Raw genomic sequence first — 21,364 nt, 5'->3', positions numbered from 1 at the left:
ATCAAAACCTGGTTAGTATATTTTGTTAACATTTTATAAGTAAAGATTTTATTAACAACATTAATTAATTAAGATATTATTAGTTTTGGGAAAGTTTTCCTTTTCGAAGTTTTCCGAATATCTTACAATTTGGTTAATATTTCAAATATAAATGTTTTATAGTAATAAATTAACTGCAGCAGACTTGATTTAATGTTATAAATGGGAAAGAAAGTTTAGCGCAGTGGTCCGTATTTTTTATTTTATTTATTTTTAAATATACAAGAATACATTTCTCGGATATTTATTATTCAAAATAATTTTAAATAGTAAAGAACATTATAATTAATTAACGTACTATAATCTTTCTGCATTTTACAATCACTACATTAATATGAATAATATTAGGAGCCTGTACAATTGCTTTGAGGAGGTTAAAAAGGAAACAGTTCACTGATGTTTGATGGGAAAGAAATTGAGGCAAAAGAGAGGCTTAAGATCATAAAGAACATTAATAGTTCATGTACGCTACTAAAACGCTGAACTACTTACAACATATTTCAATAAATAGCATTTCATCAAATGAAGTTTCTCAGGCATCCAATAGGAGTGAGTTTTTGAACACCTAAAATACATATATGGACCTACGGCATAATGGGTTAATAAACTTTCTTCAAATATTCATTATTATTATTATTATTATTATTATTATTATTATTATTATTATTATTATTATAAATGAAATGAAATCTTTCAGTTTTACGTCCCACAGTTATGCCAGTTAGGCCAAAGGAGACAATGATGATAGGAAATGAATGAAATGGTGGAATGAAGAAAGTGTAAGGAAACAGGCGAACCCCGAGAAAACCTACGCACACGGAGTTTGTCGATCACAAAGATCACACTGAGCGCGAGCTGTGATCGAACCAAAGACCCTGCGCACCTGAGGTGAACGCTCTACCACTGAGCTACCGCGGCCTCATTATTATTAGAGTAGCTAGCTACGGTGAAGGAATAGAATGAAACTTGTGGTTACCATGCATACAAGTAATTATGAATATAGTGTGGTTTAAAACTTTTCACAACCTGAACCCCGTTGACAAATGTATGCCCCTCCACAAACTTCTATGGCTGGCTGCTGTCCACGGAAACGAGACGAGGAGTGCATTTTCAAATTCGAAACAAGACGAAAAAATTCTCGAATCTTGTGGGAAATAGTACGGCACCCAAGTTAGATATCGAATACTGATTTGGTGTTACATGATTAATAGAAATAATAATAATAATAATAATAATAATAATAATAATAATAATAATAATAATAATAATAATAATAATAATAATAATAATAATAATAGGTACGAACACAATAAAGAGCATTATTTATCAACGTTTACAGATATGCAAGTCATTATACAACTATACAATAATGAATATTGTTTAAATATATCGTATCACAGAGAAAATAACACATATTTTCTCTGTTATTACACCCTTCGTGGATCTCTCGTAATCGGAAGAATTCTAATATTCTTCTAGACGAAATTAAGAAAAAAAAAATGAGAGTATAACATTTGTACATACATTTGCAAAACGAGACGAAATGAGAAATCGAGCGTCTCCGAAAATCGAGAAGAGATGAGAATTCGACCAAAACTTACGAGCTGAGACGAGAAATCCTTACTTCTGGTCTCATCTCGTCTCGTCTCTTAGGTAACACTAAGTGACACCCAAAAAAAAAAAAAAAACATGTCAGTGATAATTTATTTGGGACTAGCAGCGTTCACCCCGCTTCGCTGCGGTCACCCCGGAACGCAATAAACGTTGTTACTTAGATAATTTTTACTTTTTCGCTTTCAAGTGATATGATAAAAACCATAGAAGATTGCATTAAATGTTAACATTATATCGCCTGTCATTTATGTTAACCCGCCCCGCTTCGCTGCGGTCACCCCGGAACGCAATAAACTTTGTTACTTAGATAATTTTTACTTTTTCGCTTTCAAGTGATTGCAGTAAATGTTAACATTATATCGCCTGTCATTTATGTTAACCCGCCGAGTGACACGGTCATGCGGGTTGCATATAAATACGTTTATTTTTACCTATGATGAATAACTAACAAAGGATTTGTACGTTATGGACACTTGAATGGTCAATTATCTCAAGACACTGGTAATTAAAAATTAAAGTGATATGATAAAAACCATCTAGGGTCCAAATCCTAATAACCCCCCAAAAATAAAAGAAATTGGTTCAGCCGTATTAGCGTGATGAGCGGACAAAGGATTTTGTACGTTCTCTTTTATATATATAGATAGATTTTCCCTCGAACCTGTTAGAACAAGAATTGTTAGTACAGATAAATAACAAGGATCATTATAAGATTAAAATCGAGTACTGTGCATATGCAGTTTCAGATATAAAGGTAATGTGATTATGTCGCTACATATATCAGAGCTACGAAATATTCTAAAAAAGTAATATACAATATGGTTACACTGACAGAACCACACTTCCAAATTCCACAGAGAAAGTCAAACAACACAACGTGGTTACCAGTACTTGTTGATCCTAAATATTATAAAAGCTTAGAAATTTCTGAAAGGAATAAAACGTTATTGTCTGTCCTAAATACTTAAAAAAAAGAAACCGCGTACTTCTTTATGTTTACTTATTAGTTACTGCTCACCTTGTATGAAATAACAATCCTGAGCTGTGGTTTCCATTCAGTTTTCTTGAAAATTCAGCACTTCTACATGATTTTTGCACGAAAAATCCTTCCAACGTACAGAGAACCAAGTTTTTGTTATTTGATCCCGTCGTACGCACACCAAATTGAAAAACAAGCGAACACTAGCAATGTAGACCACAAAAACTAAAATTATTTCTTTTATATATATATATATATATACCGCCTTCACGAGCTCACCCAAAACTCTTCACCGTCCGAAGGCGTCTTCTTTTCCTCCAGTTCCAGTATCGTGGGAGTTGATTTGGAGGTAGGTGGATTTTGCACACACTCACAGGAGGGCTATACCATCAGGTTTCAAATTACCAATCCTAGCTCAGGAAGAAGGACAAAGCAGTAGGGGTCCCTTTCACAGGTTGACTGATTGGAAACATCCGTGTGTGTTATTCTTTTCTTTTCTTTTTTTTTTCGTTTTCCTTGAAAACGCAGACAACCTGAAAGGTATATAACCAGCAAAAAAAAAAAAGGGGGGGGCAGGCAAAAAGGAATGGTGGCCACATGGGAAACAGGTTAGAAGACAAAGAAGAAAAGGAGGAGGAACGAAGAGGTATTCGGAGGTGCTTGAAGAACTCCTTTTGAAAAACAAATGGCTACCTCTGCACAGCGGGAAAACAGCGTTTTGAGACAGGCATAATAGTGGATTCTTGTTTGACTTTACAACTTTCTAAGCTGTTTTTCTACACAAATAACTTACTTTTCCTAGCATTGTTCAAATAAATGTCTACAGTATGCGTTACTTTATTTATCACGGCTCATTACAAGAATGTCTATTTCTGTTAGCATGTTACCTTTCCACATATGTGACTCATATTCGCTTTAAGAGGCCCCATCACGGCGAAATTAAAATGCCGCTAATTTTACAGTAATTATGTGATATCTTCAAACAGATAAAAGATAATCGAAGAGTGGAACAAGAGCTTGCTAGACAATATTATTTTACATATGAAACCGCTATCACGACTCACTTATCTGCTTTCGATTTCCAGCTATTTAGAAAATCGGCATTTATTTTCGCGTTTTAAAATGGCTGCGAACGGAAAGCTACTATAGATGACTCGTGATAACGGTACCTCATGCAAAATAATACTGTCTAGTACGCTCTTGTTCCACATTTTGGTTATATTTTTATGTATTTGAAGATATCACATAATTACTGTAAAAATATCGGTATTTTTAATTTCGCAGTGATTAAGCCTCTTGTACTCTTGCACTGGGTTTCCATATATCTCCACTAATACAGAACACGCAGTCAAACAAAATAGTAACAATACAATATCATTAGCGTTTAACAACAACAACAAAAAAAAAGAAAAGAAAAGAAAGAAAGAAAGAAAGAAAAAGAAAAAAGTTCAAACGAGGCATACACTACACTATAGATATCATTAAACTAAATATCAGGATATGGGTGAGTGTTGGAAGCTGATGCGAGATTTTCAAGAAAGAAAGAAAAAAACTATAGTCGCGACGTTGTATAAATGTCCTTTAATCACGTAACACTACTGTCTAGAGCAGAAGGCAGTGCACTTTTCGTTAGCTGATGATGACTTCATGTCCTTGAAAGCATTCGATTGTTGTCACGACAATAAGCAAAAGTTATACAGCTGTAACTGATTGGGGAAGTTCAAGGGTATACGCTATATTGCAATATACTGTAGTATTAATTTAACGTGCTACTGGGCAATTATAACAGAAAATTTCTGAAGTAAGTGTGTTTAAAAGTAATTTGATGTTGTTAAAATCTTACCAAATTATTTAAATACGGAAACGAAATTGAAACAATCTGTCTACAAAATAATCTTTCACTTGTTATCAATCGACAGTAACACCATTCAGCTCAACCTTGCTATGAACGACTTTGTTGCTACTTTGTGAGTAGTTATGTAGATGGCGGAAGTGTGGTACACTAGCGTAATTTCAGATTTTATCAGGGGGGACAAGATGCTCTACCGACATCAACTTCATGTTTTTATTTTATTTATTTTTTTTACTGTATTAGTATACAATTGATTATAAAGTATGGACCTCTCAAATTCAAGAGAGGGCAATTGCTCTACCAAGCCCTCCCGAAATGACGCCTCTGGTGTCCTACCACTTCAGATGCCTCTGCCCTGTCGCGACACAACGCTGTAACTTTGGCGGAGCAGTTTTGAGAAAAAGAGCCGTAAAGTCGCTACAGACCGGCTAATTTCCTACTTACATCGTAATTCTCTTTGGCATATTTTCAAAAGTATTTGACTCAGCTCAATGCTGGGCCTGATGAACATAAATATCGGTGGCGGGAAATTCAAAAATGCTTATAGCGATAAAACAATGTAGCTCAAGCTACAGCGTTTTGTCGCGACACGGCAGCATTGGGGGAAGGTAAGAAGTGCGTAGTCAATGGCGACACAGGGAGTTATTTATTCGTGTCTATAGTAGACCAATGTGTATGCGCAAGCGGATTTCAATTCTTTCCTAGCGCCATTTTCACGTCAATACGAGAAATCGTGACAAATACAGAGAACAGAAAGTTTATTACCCAATTATTTAGGTAGTAGCGGTGTAAAATAATTAGTCGTCTGTATTTTAAAGTCTATCAGGACTGGCTGGATTTTAAAGTGAACTGATCACGGTGGTTCAGTGGTAGAGGACTTACTTCTGGTACGTGGGGTCCTTGGTTCAATCCCCGACCAAAATCGCTTATCGTGGACAGCATCGTGTTCGTAGGTTTTCTCGGGATATTTCCATTTCCTCCCACATTCTCATTCTATCAATTCTTCCATTATCATCCAGTTGTCTTAATCATCCGTCTCCTTTAGCCTAACGGGCATAAATGTGGGATGTTAAACTCAAAGATTTCATTTCTTTGCATTTAAAATGAACTGAGTTTGTACATACTTTTCATGTAAATGAAAACGAAATGAAATGAAGAACAAAAAGCAAAAACCACAAAAAAATAAAAATATAAAATGAATTATTAAAATAACAAATACATATAAACAATAAAAAATAACAAAGAAACGAATGAAATGTACCTTTAAAAACACAAAATTAAATAATTAAAACAAGAAAAGAAAAGAAAATTTACTACAAAATTCGTGAAGGGAGAAATTTTAAGGAAGAAAAGATAAGCTTTCAGAAACTTTATATATATATATATATACAGTGGCGGATCCAGGATATGATCAAGGGAGGGGCTAAACCATAATTTGCCGTTTTATCCAGTGTAAAGCAGATTTGAAGTCCATTTTATCCAGTGTAAACCTGAGCGTCAAGGGGGGGCTATAGCCCCGTAGCCCCCCCTTGGATCCGCCCTTGTATATATATATATATATATATATATATATAGAGAGAGAGAGAGAGAGAGAGAGAGAGAGAGAGAGAGAAGAAAATTAAAATGTGTTAACAAAACAGAAAAAAACAAGTAAGATAAAACAAGCAAAAGGAAAAAAGTAAAACATACAAAGGGAAATCAAGACATACAATTAGAGGAAAATAGGTGTAAACAGACAGAAAGAGGAAAGAACGAAAAAACAAAACTTATAACACTACAGATCACATCATAAACAAAGTAGCAGAAGAGAATAAGGAAATGGAAGAAAATGTATAGGAAAATAAAGTAAACAAAGGGTCGTAAAATAATAAAAAAAATTATGATTATGATTTAGTGCACGGCTATCGATGCGTTCGCAACGCGTTTTTATGGCTCATGCGTACGCTTGGAATACGCTGACCATGTAATTAAATGTGGATGGCTAATCACAATGCACTGCAAATGCGAAGGCAATAAAAACGCGAAGAATACGTCGGCTTGAGCGTATCTGGGCGTTTCAGAACAATAAACCGCCAGCTACTTCGGAATTTGTAGAAGATGCCTAAAGGATGGAAAGAAAGAAAAGACGTGTTGCCAGTGAAATTTGCCCTGCAGTAGTCCTTGTCTATTAATGGGATGCACTTTAAATCGGCATTTGCCTCGGAGTCTTTTTTTTTTTTCCTTTACATAAGATGAAATTGCAGCTAAGAATAATGCTTCTTCGATAACCTTCAAGTCTTCTCACAAGAAACCAACTTAAGCAGGTCATTCTGATTCTACAATTCCAATGAAAAAAGGACCTGAAAACCCTGACTGGCATACAGGGTTTATAGCTCTGGTATGATTTATAACTCTGGCGAAAGTAAAATTACCGAATAGCCACCTAAATCGAGTTGGGTGCGAGGGGTAAAGCATCGGAAACGCATCCTCGAATAGCCATAGACTTAAGATAAAAAAAGGAAATGAAGTAAATGTAAAATCGTTTTCTATAAAAAGAAAAATAATGAAAAACGGTAGAAAATAAATACAACCAGCTGGAAAAGCAGAATTCATATGGTTATAGAGTGAAGAAATAAAAAAAACACAAAAATGTGTGGTTGTAAAGTAATAGGTCAATTCTCCAAAAAGTACTGTAATTATTCTCTTGTTACCCGTGAATTGATGTCCCAACTTTCTTTTAAGTACACCAACTTGTAACACCTACTAAGCTCATACGAATATAAATGTGATTCAAACTGATTCTCGTGTATCAGTATTAGCTTTTTGGTTGAAGTGAAGAATAGGTGATGGTGGTGGTGGGAATTAAAACATGGTTTAATGAATTCACTATGATGAATTTCATTCCAATATGAAGGAAAGGAAAAAAAAAAAAAAAGAGAGGCTGGGAAAAGCAATCACGGTAACAAGCAAGTTGCTTTGTTTATGCACAGCCTCCGACCAAATTCAGTCTAGTAAAATCAACAAACAATGACACCGCGAAGCCGCTTTGTGCTACGGCACATGATTGACTTTATGCATCAATGAAAATTGGAATTTGAATACCGCAATCACATATTCTCTCTTCTCAAATGCACGCCGGAAATCACTGTTTGTCATCAATTCTATCCACATATATGTATACAATACTTATACCAGAGGAACACAGTTAGTTATATCGCGCGCATTGTTTGCATGTTGCTGAAGATGGGTTTTTAATATCCTTATTTAAATTTTACTGTATATAATTACCAGTTACAGTAAACTTATTTGTTAAGTTGTTTCAGTTTTACACGAAAATTATATTTAACGTTCCTTTTCTTTTTGAATAAATGCGGATTTAATGACTGTGTTCATTATGAATATATATATATGTACTGATGTGTAAACTCTTTTAAAGTACACTAAGAGTATACTGAAATAGTTGTATTACTTTTTACTTCTCATTTCACATTAATCAAGAAACTCATACAACACAGACACGTAAAGAGACACTATGGATAAATATAATGTCAGTGGGACACCGTTCTTCTCTTTCTTCACACCTGTCAAGCAGCTGTTTCTTCTAGTTCGACTCAGCTCCGCTTCTGTTTCCCGCTTATCTCATCTTGCCCCAGGAATAAGACTAACCGATCTCAGAGGTACATCATAATCAACATACGCAATTCAGTAAGATCATAATATGAAACTTTATATATATTCAGAAAGTAAACGCATTAAAAAAAAACACTTTTCGCAGCTTTCCTTCATACTTTATTCAGGCTTAGGACTGAGAATGTACTAATTATTTCTTAAAACATCCATATTCTTCAATTCTTACTTACTAGTAATAGATTACTTAATAAGTTAAATAATCTCTGGTTTATGGTAATATGTTGCCTTTTCTAAAGCTTCTCCAAAAAATGCCAATTTTCATGGTGTCCCCTTCAAATCAGAACGTGTTAAGTCTTATCACCTGGGCCAAGATTCGATAAGCTCAGAGATACTGCTCAGATGGGGCGGAGCTGACTCGAGCTAGAAGAATCACTTGCTTGACAGGTAGAACGGAAGAAAAAGAAGAACGGTGTCCCCCTGAGATTATATTTATCCGAAACTATACATATTTCGTAAGGGTCTCAGACGTCCGCGATTTATATAATCTGTCGCATCAGAAATTGTTCAAAACTCCAAACGTTCCGGTTTATCTCTAAACCCTAAGTTAATTGCCACACTTTAAAAAAAATCCTCTTTCATTAGTTATCGTTACTCAACAAATAAAAAGGTCTACTATTTGTTACTTTCTTTTACTGAGATTTAATCTATTATTTAAGATTAATTTATTTCACACACACACACACAAAAGGGTAATATTGAGTATTTCAGAAGCCTGTCAAGTTAGGAAGATAAAGTTCGACTCCTCATTAAAAAATAAGAGGCACGTATCTAAGCGTTTTTGAAAATTCTTCTTTCAAGAGGGAACATTTTCTACAATTTCTTTAAGCACATTGTAAACGATATAGCCTGGTATAGATTACATCCCAGGAAACGGTAAAGTACAAAATGAATTTTGGAATAAAAAGTTAGTACCTACCTCGACCTAAGTTTTCATTATGTTATTTTGATTAAAAGCCGTATCTCCGTGCTCTACGGTATTTCGCTAATCTCTTCATCTTCACCTACGATTTTTTAATTTTGATATCGTCTACCAATTGTAGCCTTTTTTCACCCACTCCCTCTCTTTCCCGCCACTAGCACGTCCCCCCATGAAACAGCTATTTCTTAGCCAATGTCCCAACCAGTTTTCCTTTCTCTTCTTAATAATATCTAAAACTGTTTTCACCTCCCCCACCATTTCTAACACCCTCTCATTCGTTTTCTGCTCGACCCAACTAATTCTCCCCATTCTTTTCCACATCCACATTTGAAAACTTCCAGTCGCTTTTCATCATTTTCGCGTAATGTCCATTTTTCTGCCCCATATAATACTCCACACGAAGCGCTTTATGAGCCTTCTCCTCAACTCCTCATTAAAAAGTCTCCGTGTTTTTAAACATTTCCTTTTTAAGTTGCAGAAAGAAGGTATTTTGTATAATTTCTTTCTTCACATTGAAGTTGACAATGCAGTTTTTTGTGATAGAATCACGGGAAGACGTCTGACCCATTTGACACGAATTTTGGAACATGGTATCTACTTCAAGCGGGGATTTTATCATGTATTTTTGATTTAAGGGCGTATTCTAAGGGGATAGGGAATATAAAATTAATGGAAAAAATATGTCTTATGCGTTTTTATTATTACACTTTAATTGAAACTCGTATCAGAAGAGGGAGGGGAAAGAGAGTTCAAATACTTTCCAAACACTATTCTTCCCGTGCGAAGAACGCCCATTTTGGCTACTTTTAAATAGCTGATAGTGGCGGATCTAGTCCGGGGCCAGGGGGCTAGGCCCCCGAGTTCCATCAGTGACAAAAATAATTTAAGTTATTATTTATATATTTTTGAAAATTTATAGTAAAATTATGATATACCTATCATAGTTCGAATTCTGGCTGTCACCCGATTTTTAACTTCTAGATCCGCCACTGATATCTGATCCTGTTTCATTGAAAAGGGTCGTTAAAATCCGAACAACCCAAAAAAAAAAAAAAAAATAATAATTTAGGACTTCTACTGTCTACTATATTGTGTAATAGATTACATCTAATTGCCTATACCGCTACACCACTAAGGATGATTTTTTCTTGAACACTCATACCTTCTTTATACTTACTTTAGACGAAGTCAAATTAAAAAATAAATTTTGAATAAGCTTATTTTAGATTTCACAAGGTGCCTACATTATTATTATTATTATTATTATTATTATTATTATTATTATTATTATTATTATTATTATTATTATTATTATTATTATTATTATTATTATTAAATTAAAATGCGTGCGTCCTTAATTCCGCGAAAGGTAAGCTAAAAATAAAGTAGAACAGGTTTTGTTGGATTCTACAAAGAGGAAGTTTCCTAAGTATATATCATAATAAAAGGGGTTTTCGGCGGCAATTTCCGAAATAATAACAGTTAACTCTAATAATAATAAAACTGTAACATAATACAAAATGAACATACTACCCAGAGGGGGAAAATTCATTTTGTTTTAATGAACTTTTTTCCCCTTTTTTTTTTTTAAAAAAAAAAGAATCTGCGGTAACATGAATATATTTCCTGGTGACAATTAGTACTTCATTTAAACAAACTGAGAAAAGAAATAAAATATATTTCCAGTATATATGTCAACCACCAGAAACCACTAGGACAGTATTACAGTAGGCAAGAATAATTAATACGTGTTGATAAAAACATATTCTTGCCCACCTACACAGTAGTGGCGAAATGCGAGGTTTAAACACAGATAACAAGTGTTTTCTTGATTGCTGAGCGTTCATCTGTTATTTTGAAATTGCACCAGAGAACAGAGCATATGGCGTTTTGTGCGCAGTAATATCTTCTTCCGTGAGTTCATAACACACAGCTAAAAGCACAGTATAGCTCCAACCGCAGCAACAAGTCTAGCGAGCTCATGAATAACTCGCTAATTGACATTTACTCTGCTCGGAAGCGATTCTCTTACCTTCTAATTGGGTCGAATTCGTCATTAATTTAGGTCCAGAATGGGCCACCGGAGCAGAACTTAACAACACCACGTTTTCTCTCTCTCTCTCTTTCTCCCGCCTCTCTCGAAATGAACACGGTGTTCATTCGAGGGAAAGCTTTACCTGAAGGTGAATAGTATTAATCCGATTAAAAGCAAATGTACTACAATCTGCCACGGAAACCCTTCACTTCCCTTGGCTTCCACGCACAAGCACACTCTATTATACGTTATAAACACTTAGTCTGCATTTAGAAGCACATTGAGGGAAAATTACATAACGAAATTAAAATGACAAAATAGAAAATACTTAACAACGTTAAACAGGGCAAATGAATCTTTTACGCTAAGTGAAAATCCATTTGAAATCAAATCTCTCTTAGTGCATTATGTAAGCGTGATCTTGAAAGTGTCTTTTCAACAAAGAGAGAGGTTGTATAAGACATGGAAATACAGGGTGTTTCAAAACAACACCGACAACGTTTGGGAGGTGATTCCTGACACCAAGATAAGACAAAAAGTATAGACCATCCTGGGTGCACAAATGCTTCCTTTCGGAGTTATAGACTGCCTAAAACATGAAAAAATGAATTTTAAAGGTCTATAGCTCCAAAACTATGGGACCTACCTTAGTTGGGTCAAGATTTCACTTAGGAACTAATAATTGCCTTATCCAAAAATACATGGTTCAGAATTCTAAGTTACTCACGAAGTAATTTTTATAGAGGGAGTTTGGCTACGGTCATATAATTTGAAGCACTCTCCAACTGCCTCTATAAAAATTGTTGTGGAAGTACTGCAGGATTAGGGTGTGCATGTGCATACCCTAATAACATGGTTTAATTTTTCTTTCTTCATCTTCAATTCTCAACTTTTTTTTTCTTTATCTGTAATTCTTCAATTCATTCAAATAACAATTTACCTTATATTTTTAATGCTTCTAAGAGTCAACAAAATGGGCATGTGAAAATGCAATACTGAGAGGGTGAATGGAATTTAATTATTCTTGTGCACACCTGCATAAAAAAGTTATGCTTTTAGTTACTTTTGTGCACATCAACAGAGAACAGACCCTGTGAAAAATTATGTTTTAATTACTTTCGAGTACATTCATATGGAAAGCTATGCTTTAACTGTTTCACTACCACTGGGACATATGTGTCCCACGATACATTTTCAGAGGCATGTGTCCCACGATACATTGCAAGCATTCAGGCGGGCAGTTTTTTCGTGGCTGATACTTTAATTATTCGTGAACATCCACGTAAAAAGTTATGCTTTAACTACCTTTTGCGCACATCCATATGAAAAGCTCTGGCTACGCCTATGATTCGGAATTAAATAACCTCTCCTCCGAAATCGGACTCGGACCTTCCACCCTAAAGATGAGCATGCTAAGTATTTAATTACAAATGGGTCTCAAATGTACTATAGGCCTATTCCATCTCAAGACAGGCAGAGGGTGCCCAATGATTGTCTCAGATTTTCATGAAATTTAAATATGTTATACTAGGTAGAAAAATAAGGGACCCATATTTTTGCGTTTTCCTCAAAAAAAAATTTTGACCAAGTTATGCCAACTTGAAATTTTGGGTCAAATCTCCCGCGCTTTGGGGGTCAAAATCTTTGAATACATATATCTCGAGAACTGTTCAAGATATTTTCATTCTGTTTTCTTCTTCTGAAAGCTCTCTGAAAGCTCTACAAAATGAGACTAAATTCAGAGCTGTAAGTTATATACATACTGAGCTATTATTGCTAAAAGGAAAAAATAGACCCATTTTTGGGTCAGTATATCTCAAAAACCCCACCCTTAAAAAAATTCATATTTTCAGGATAGATTCAACAAGATCCCAACATGCTTCTGTATAAATTTCAGAGAGAGTAAATGTTTGGTTCAGATGTTAGGACACATTTATTAATTGTGGTTATGTCGGAGAAATTATACATATTTCGTTTTTCAGATTCACTACAAATTAGTTCTGTACATGAAAGCGTTTTGAATGTCAGATTCTTCTTCTTGTGTTATACCGTGAAGTCTTCCTGACTGTCCTAAAGGATGTGGTGGTGACAGAATCTTGAGAATATTTTCCACTGGTATTGCGCACTCATAAGCCCGCTGTCTTTTCCCCTCTGGAAATTTATAGCCTTTGGCCGGTCCATGGGGCAGCATAAAATGCACAAGCACTTCCTGAAGTTCAAAATAAACTTGTTTAGCCTTTGCAACCCACCAATTATCATCATAAATCACAGCCAAAAATGAGCCAACTTTGATGTCTTGAATTTTAGATGAAACAACACTTGGCATATATGTTGTAACTGCATAAATTTCGTCTTTCTCATGTTCTGCTGTGCGTGCAGTGTACACATTCTTGTCACATACATACCACAAATGACTTTTCTGTATGCTTTTTACAGCCCGTACACTGGTCCACTGAGCAATTTTTTCATCACGAAATTTTTGAACTTCTGTGGATGCAAGATGGATAATGGTGATGGCTTTCGTATATGTTGCAACAGTGGCAGCAAATTCTGTTGCATTTTGAATGCATTCCAAATGCTCTGATGTCAGGTTGTGCTTCGTTGCAATATGCTTTACTGTTCCGCCTATTCCATCACAGGCAGATTTTCCGTGACCTGTTGCTGAATACAGCCATTTTTTATTTTCGAAATTTAAGTTTGTGAATTCATGAAGTTGATAACGATTTTTAAAATGGCTCGCTGCCCCATCCGATATCATTGTGAAAGTTTTAATGTCAGCTAAATTTTCAGTGCAGGAGATGATCATCTTTGTTGCCAGCAAAGCATGTGCCGAATCATGGGTAAGGTCATCACTAACAACTGCATAACTTCTAGTGTTGTTGGCACAGTAAGAAACTCCTGTAAATATAGTGACCTGGTCATTTCTCCAATGATAGCTTTGAATCTCATATTTCATTATGGCCGTCCAATTTTCAGCGAAATCTACATGGAGCACCAGATGATGAGAGTCTTCTTTAACTACCATCTTCTCTGCGGCTATGGCTTTTCTTTGTACTTCTTTGATGTGAAGATGAGTCACTGCCTTCAGAGTCCATGTTGCTACTTCTTCAGTGAAAACATGTACTTCTGTTGACTTCTTTACTAGATTTCCTGCTTCCCACACTGCAAATGAAATTTCTTCGTCATCTTCTTCTTTTTCCACTAATTTAAGAGACCATGAATTGATTCCTTCCTTTCCCGGACAATCTGCACATTCTCCATAGAAGCAAGATTCACGTGGAGGGGAGCACAGCACCAGATTTTGCAACTGTTGCCTGATTTCAGTTTTGTCGTTAGATAGCGATGTGCTGAAACTTTTTAACGCTGCACAACAGAGTTCAAAATTTGCACAATATATGCAAACGCATACTTCCCTTGGTGGATGGAGAATAACCCATTTCGGGCGAAGTGTGTAAAACTTTGACACGCCAATTTTTACATTCGGATGGTCTTCTGTGAACTTGTGATAAATCTCTTTAATTGTTCTTGTTAAGAATCGCTTAACTTTTTAAATACGCTCACCATTTTCTCTCACTGTTATAACGTCCTTAGCATTGGGGCTCTGAAGAGAGCAATCAACATCGTCACTAAGGTAATAACTTTTTGCAAGTGCCACAGTTTCTGGAGGTAATGGATGACCTAAATATGGATCAGGAATATGGTATACTCCATGCATTCGTTGTATTCTTCTGGATCTGTCTATTAAGTGCTTTGTCACGTGGGGAAACCGGGACAGCAATTCCGTCTTCGTTATCTTGTTGGGTACAATTGTCATCAATCGTACTTTTTCATTGTAAGAGCGGCATTCTTCAAAGGCAGCATTAATCTTCTTATGCCACTGTTCGCAGTTAACACACACTACACGCTGAGCACTTAAATTTTGTTCATGGACAGGGAGATCATAAATTTCTGCCAACTTAAAGTTTGTTTTTGCTTCAAATTCTGTTATCAGTTGCTTTCGTTTCCTGGTCACATAAGCTCCTCTTCTTTCAGGCTTTACAACAGTAGGTGTCCTCAGTGGTGTCACATTCATTTCAAGGCTGGAAATGGTCGTGTTCATAGCTTGCATCACTTCTTCAGTTTGTTAAATGTTGTGTCCTCATCAAGTACATTGAGTTCAGGATCACTTTCTTCTGTAGAAATATTTGCTGTGCTTGCACTTACATAGGAAACATACTCTGTTGGTTTGGAGACGTCAGAACTCACTTCAAACATGTTGGAATACCGGCGATAACAGTTGAAACAAACCAAAGTCTCACTGGATATATCATCACGTTTAAACAAGTTTTTCAATAAAAAGGACATATCTTCCAGTTTCACAAATCTACATGTTGTGCTTTTGTACACTACATTTTTATGTTTATGTTGAAAATCTGGACACTTATATCTTTCACCAGAAAAAACAGATTTTCCACTCTTTCCCCATAACTTTTAGAATGATGTACACAGAACTTTACCGAAATGATACAAAAATACCAGTAAGTGTTCAACCCTCAGTACACAACTCTTAACGTACATTCCAATTTCCAGCTGAGTTTATAAAATTGAATGAAGCACATCTTCTGATTGGCTGGGAGTTGCGACTTTTGAGCCACACTTCGAAATGCCCTGATTTAAAGAAGAAATAAGACGAGTTTATTATTATGACATCATCCTGAAACATAAATAATAAAATAAAATTAATTTGTATGTAAATAATTGTTAAAAAGTAACAAAGATATTTTTTTTACTTTTGTTGTATATCAACGATTATAATAGTGCAGTTCCTCCAAAAATTTCATGGCACGAATATTGCTTGCACAGCTCAGTTCAATTCACTGCAGAATAGTAGTACTTTTTACCACGGATAACGTAAGCTAATTTTACCTTACGTGAAGTCAGTAATACCTAGGTACATAAATAAAATAAAACTATTCTGCTCTGTGACTGCTCAATCCTCGAGAAAATTGAACAGTGTTGTACAACCAAGGCGGTAACATCTGAATCAAGCATTTACTCTCTCTGAAATTTATGCAGAAGCATGTTGGGATCTTGTTGAATCTATCCTGAAAATATGAATTTTTTTAAGGGTGGGGTTTTTGAGATATACTGACCCAAAAATGGGTCTATTTTTTCTTTCAGCAATAATAGCTCAGTATGTATATAACTTACAGCATTGAATTTAGTCTCATTTTGTAGAGCTTTCAGAGAGCTTTCAGAGGAAGAAAACAGAATGAAAATATCTTGAACAGTTCTCGAGATATATGTATTCAAAGATTTTGACCCCAAAAGCGCGGGAGATTTGACCCAAAATTTCAAGTGGGCATAACTTGGTCAAAAAAAAATTTTTGAGGAAAACGCAAAAATATGGGTCCCTTATTTTTCTACCTAGTATAACATATTTAAATTTCATGAAAATCTGAGAGAATCACTGGACAGACTTTTTTAAATTTGCCTGAGTTGAAATGGAATAGGCCTATAGGTCTAATAGATTTAATATAAGAACCACGGTAGAGTTGTCGGTAAAGATGAATACCTCCAACTTGCGCTCGCTTCAATCCCCGCTGAGGATTTTTCTCACTCTACCCTCGATTCCATGCAGTTCTGAGGTTCACTCAGCCTCTTTAAAATGGACACCTGGGAGATTAATTGGTCCGGAGTTTGGTGCTGACTACATCACCTTCACAAGTGCCGAAGTCTAGAGAATGTGGTAGAGCCTTTGTCTCCAAACATAGACTTTTATCTCCTTTAGGCCTTCATAATTTGGTCCGTAAGGAAAGCGACCATTACCTTTACTTTTAGAATTAGGAATTAGATTTCTGGTCTTTCGGCATCTATGACCAGTTATCCCGTTACGTATGAGGGATGATGTCCCTCGGCGTTCACACTGTCTGAGGAAAGAGAAGGGTGGAAGCAGGCTGAGACCTGTATGCTAGGTACCATCCCAACATCTGGCTGGTGTGAATGAGGAAAACTCAGAAAACCTCACTCAGGATTGCTGGCGTGAAAAAGTTTTTACACTTGTTCGACCAAGTGTCCCTATCGGGAATCGAACCCAGGACCGCTCGCACCAAAGACAAGAATGTTAGCAACTACGCTACGCGGAACCACATACTTTTAATACATATAGTACATTACAATCTGTATTTTATGGAAAATATAATTATTGTGAAAGAATAAAAGAGACTACTACCTAATTATTAGAATCACGCTAATCGGGTTTATAAGATTGTAATGCTAATCCGTCCGTTACTCCACACAATAATTCTTGAATAGACGTGATTTTTTTAAACGATTATCTCGGCCGACTTCGTTAATAGAGTCAATCCGTTAATATTTTCGCGGGTAACGGCGACTATATTTTCATATTCCATTCACAGAAGTATGTGTTGAGGTTAATTCTTTTTTCATCTTAAAAGGTAAAATACTTTCGAGATTAACAATTTCTTTTTTGTTAAACTTCAAAAGCTATTGGTGCTCACATAGGGGGCACGGTGGCTCAGTGATAGAGCCTTATCTCTGGTGCGAAGAGTTCCTGATTGGATCCCCGTCCAAGTAAGTTTGTAGTGGACGACATCGGGTCCGTGCATTTTCTAGGGATGGCCTTTTTCGAAAAATCTGTTTTTCGATTTTCGGAAATTTCATTTTTCGTTTTTTCTTTTTTCACTTTTTCGAAAAAAATTTCGTTTTTCGTTTTCTGAAAAATTTTTCGTTTTTCGTCTTCGAAAAAGCCATTTTTCGAAAAAAAAATGTGGCCATCCCTAGCATTTTCTCGGGGGTGTTCCCATTTCCTCCTGCTTTCTCATTTCACCAATTCTTCCATCATCATTCACTTGCCTTAAACACTGTCTCCCTTAGCCTAAAGAACATAATCGCGAGACGTTAAACTGAAAGATTTCATTTCATTTTTATTTCAAAACTTCACATACTTGGGGTATAAGAGGGTATACAATACTAACCGCTTTAACCACCAGCATACATTCATTCATAAATGTATTTCATATGATCCTCTTTACTGTCTTTATCAGAGCGTATATATAATTTTATTTAATAATATATGAGATCTAGATTCGGTGTAGTTTAATAATATAGTGCGTTTACTCAATAGAAGTGCAGTTCGGAAAATTTCTTTCAAGTTCCCATTCTGATTTTTATCAACAGCATGCCTTCCTTCCTTAAACCTCTTTTGGCCGCATTTGCAGGGTTGCAACGTCTTAACATCTACTGTGTCTATTCTTTCTTCCCAATACTATGGCTAATATGAAATAGATGTCAGACAATGTAAGAATAAGGAATTGAGCTCTAACTTAAAGGACAGTATTTAGAACTGTGGAAACTAAGACCCCAAACGATTGTCAATTGTTTGAAATGAGGGTTCTGGTTGGTCATTTGGTTATTGGGGATGTTTCCCGCAAGATACTTCGGACGATGACTTGTTTATGGCATGAGTGACAATACGTAGAAGGTGGTATCTTTTAAAATATATGAACTGCACTTCGACTGAAGAAACGTACTATACCTAAAATTCATCCAAGTTAATAAATCATACTGGTTTTGAACTCAACTCAATAACATTTTATATAATACTATTAAAATTCGAAGTTTTATTTAAGAACTTACATGGATTGGGATCGAACCAGGTACATCTCGTACTACAGGTAAGCGCTATACTACTGAGCCAACATGTACCCTAATATAATGTCAGGATCAAAGGCAAAATAGGTGGTCGATTGCAACAAATTCATGGAGATGGGACATCTATAAAGGGCATACTAGATGATCCAGATAAGCTTGTCCTGGAATAAAAAAAAAAAAAAAAAAAAAAAACTACTCTCCATTACATCCCCATTTACAAAGAATTATTAATTGCGGACGCTCAGTACCATCTTTTGGACCCTCAAACCTACCTAAGGACATTAAATGTAAGGGGTATGAGTACTACTGTATGAGAATCACCTTCATAAAAATATCCAGAAAACCTCTGAAAAATAGTGCACGTTTGACAGGGAATCAGTATACACAAAGAACATAATAGTATTGAGTTCCTTTATATATTAAGTACATAAAATGGGTCCAATAATGCTTTATAGCTTACAATTGGGATTTTTCAAATTAGCAATTTTCCGAAAGAAAATTAAAGAAAGGGAAACTTATATGTGTATCTATTACGTTGGGAAAAGGCAAGTGGGGATTCTACTAGCTTTTGTATTAAGTAATGTGAAACATTCTACCCGAAAATTTCGTTTTATGGAGGATGATTTACCGTATGAAGAGGGCAACACGTGTGTATATATACGTATATATTTGACTACATGTGTGTGTGTGTGTGTGTGTTCTCTGTTTCACGTCGAACACTTAATTGGAGAATAAATCAGAAAGGGAATTGAATGCGTCGTGCGGTTGGAGAACACCGTACCTCTACAAGTACTGTGATACCATTTCTAAGGCTGTATTTGTATATTTATGATGTTAATAACCAACCGTACGTTAATTTGCGAAACCAAACGGATGTATAGACTCTTTGCATGTGTATGTACAGGGGCGTATGCTCCCATATCTAAGAGCATGTGTATTGAATCTGTCTTTGGCACGTGCTTCGGTAATTTCTAGGGCTCTGTATCTTATTCTTGAAATATATCGATGCTATTGTATAAGCCATTATTTTGTTTTCTATTATTTCTTTTGTAGTATTTTTTTTCGTACTCGAACCCAATAACCGTATTTCTTCAATATTGCCTACCAAATCTGTAAAAAAAAAAAAAAAAAGTAAATCCTCAAAATCGTTTTATTGCTATTGTTGCATACAACTAATTAACTAATTAATATATTGTGATTATTATCCACATTAATAAAAATTAATGTAATATTTTTTTGTATTACAGAATATTTCATGCAGAAACAATGAATTTATTAATTACTAGAGTTCGGTTAGCTGGGGACTTCGCACCCAGACCCCTGCACTTGCTTGGCATCAAGCTTCGCATTTCTCATATCCTAATATATCTTTAATCTTAAGGGATTTCGAGGTGTGGCCATCTTATTATAACGATTCCAACCCCCCACCCTTTTTCTTTCCTTCTAACGGAGAGTTCCCTCGTGGCTAAGTTGTTAGCGTACGCACCTTTGGTGTGGGAGACTAGAGTTCGGTTCCCGGTGGGAGCTCACACGATTCGGATTCCACGTTAAGTTGTAAGCCCATGTCTCATATAATCTCGCTGCTGAAAGGGGCGCTAAATTCAAAATCAAATCAGCCTTTCTAAGGTAAACATAAAAAAAAACAACGATAAAGCACGTTTTTAATTATTTTAAACGAAAAAACTAAATACCAAATTTTATGTCTCTGTCCTTAAAAATTTGGAGATATGGGGAGCTTATTTTAACACTTGCAATCCCAATACTTTTCCCTACCTGCCCTTTTCTTCCCTTTTAGGGAATGTACAAAAACGTTCAAACACGTCTTTGATTATCTTAAATGCAAAATCTAAATTCCAAATTTCATGTTTCTAACACTCCGAGATATGGCAATTTTAAGATAATAATTGCCACCCTTCTTTCACCCCTTTCTCGTCGTAGTTCCTTTAATCCTTCCTTAGTGGAACCTTACATCACAAATTCTATACACTGTCCAAAATTTACGGTTTTCAGTTTAAGTGATTTGGCCCTGGCGGTGATCAGTCAGTCAGGACTTCTTCTGTTATATACAGAGATTAAATTTAAATATTACGTACAGAGGGGTACATTTTATCTTAATTAAACAGGAAAGGTATAATTAAAAAAAAAAAAAACAGCTTTTCCTCGAGTACAATCTTTTTTTTTTTTTTTGTGATTAATGACTAAACACATTTTCTTCTTTACAAAATGTACATTTAGACCTAACAAATAAATTAGATTCTAAATTTGGCACTTCTCTCCTTTTTCTTAATTAAGAAACACTTTTGTCTTATTATTATTATTTCAACTTGTTGCTGATGGACATATTCACATAGAAGTATCCTTAAAGCGGTTGTTACCTCTTTCTTAAGCCTGCTCTGAATCGACTTTTCCCCCTATCTAATAATATTGGAACTTTGTTTTTCTTATGTTTCCCAGTTAGCAATGAACCAATCGTTACAAAAATTTGTATGGAGTCAGGTCAATAAGAAAGATTTGGATTCACCGATTTATAATTTTACTACAAGCCTTCAATTACCAAGTCAATTTCCTCATTTGTTCCTCATTGTCCACTCTTGATTTCATGTT

The 21,364-nt window shown here is 35.4% G+C and overlaps 1 protein-coding gene across 4 annotated transcripts in view; it reads right to left on the bottom strand.

The window, feature by feature from the left end:
- Positions 1–21,364, bottom strand: part of zfh1 (Zn finger homeodomain 1) — a 746,119-nt gene that overhangs the window by 448,849 nt on the left and 275,906 nt on the right. Inside the window, exon 1 of one of the 4 annotated variants that reach the window (XM_081748989.1) lies at positions 2,672–2,869. The exons of the other annotated variants lie outside the window; for them this stretch is intronic. Coding sequence (XP_081605115.1) covers positions 2,672–2,708 — 37 coding nt within the window. The 5' untranslated portion in view covers positions 2,709–2,869. Of the gene's footprint in view, positions 1–2,671; positions 2,870–21,364 lie in introns of those variants that run through there. 4 annotated transcript variants of the gene reach the window in all.

This window comes from Thermobia domestica, chromosome 2, assembly GCF_964235325.1.
Source record: "Thermobia domestica chromosome 2, izTheDome1.hap1.1, whole genome shotgun sequence".
In the NCBI taxonomy this organism is placed as follows: domain Eukaryota; kingdom Metazoa; phylum Arthropoda; class Insecta; order Zygentoma; family Lepismatidae; genus Thermobia; species Thermobia domestica.
The sequence above is the reverse complement of the archived record's forward strand: the minus strand, read 5'-3'. Positions and strand labels throughout refer to the sequence as shown.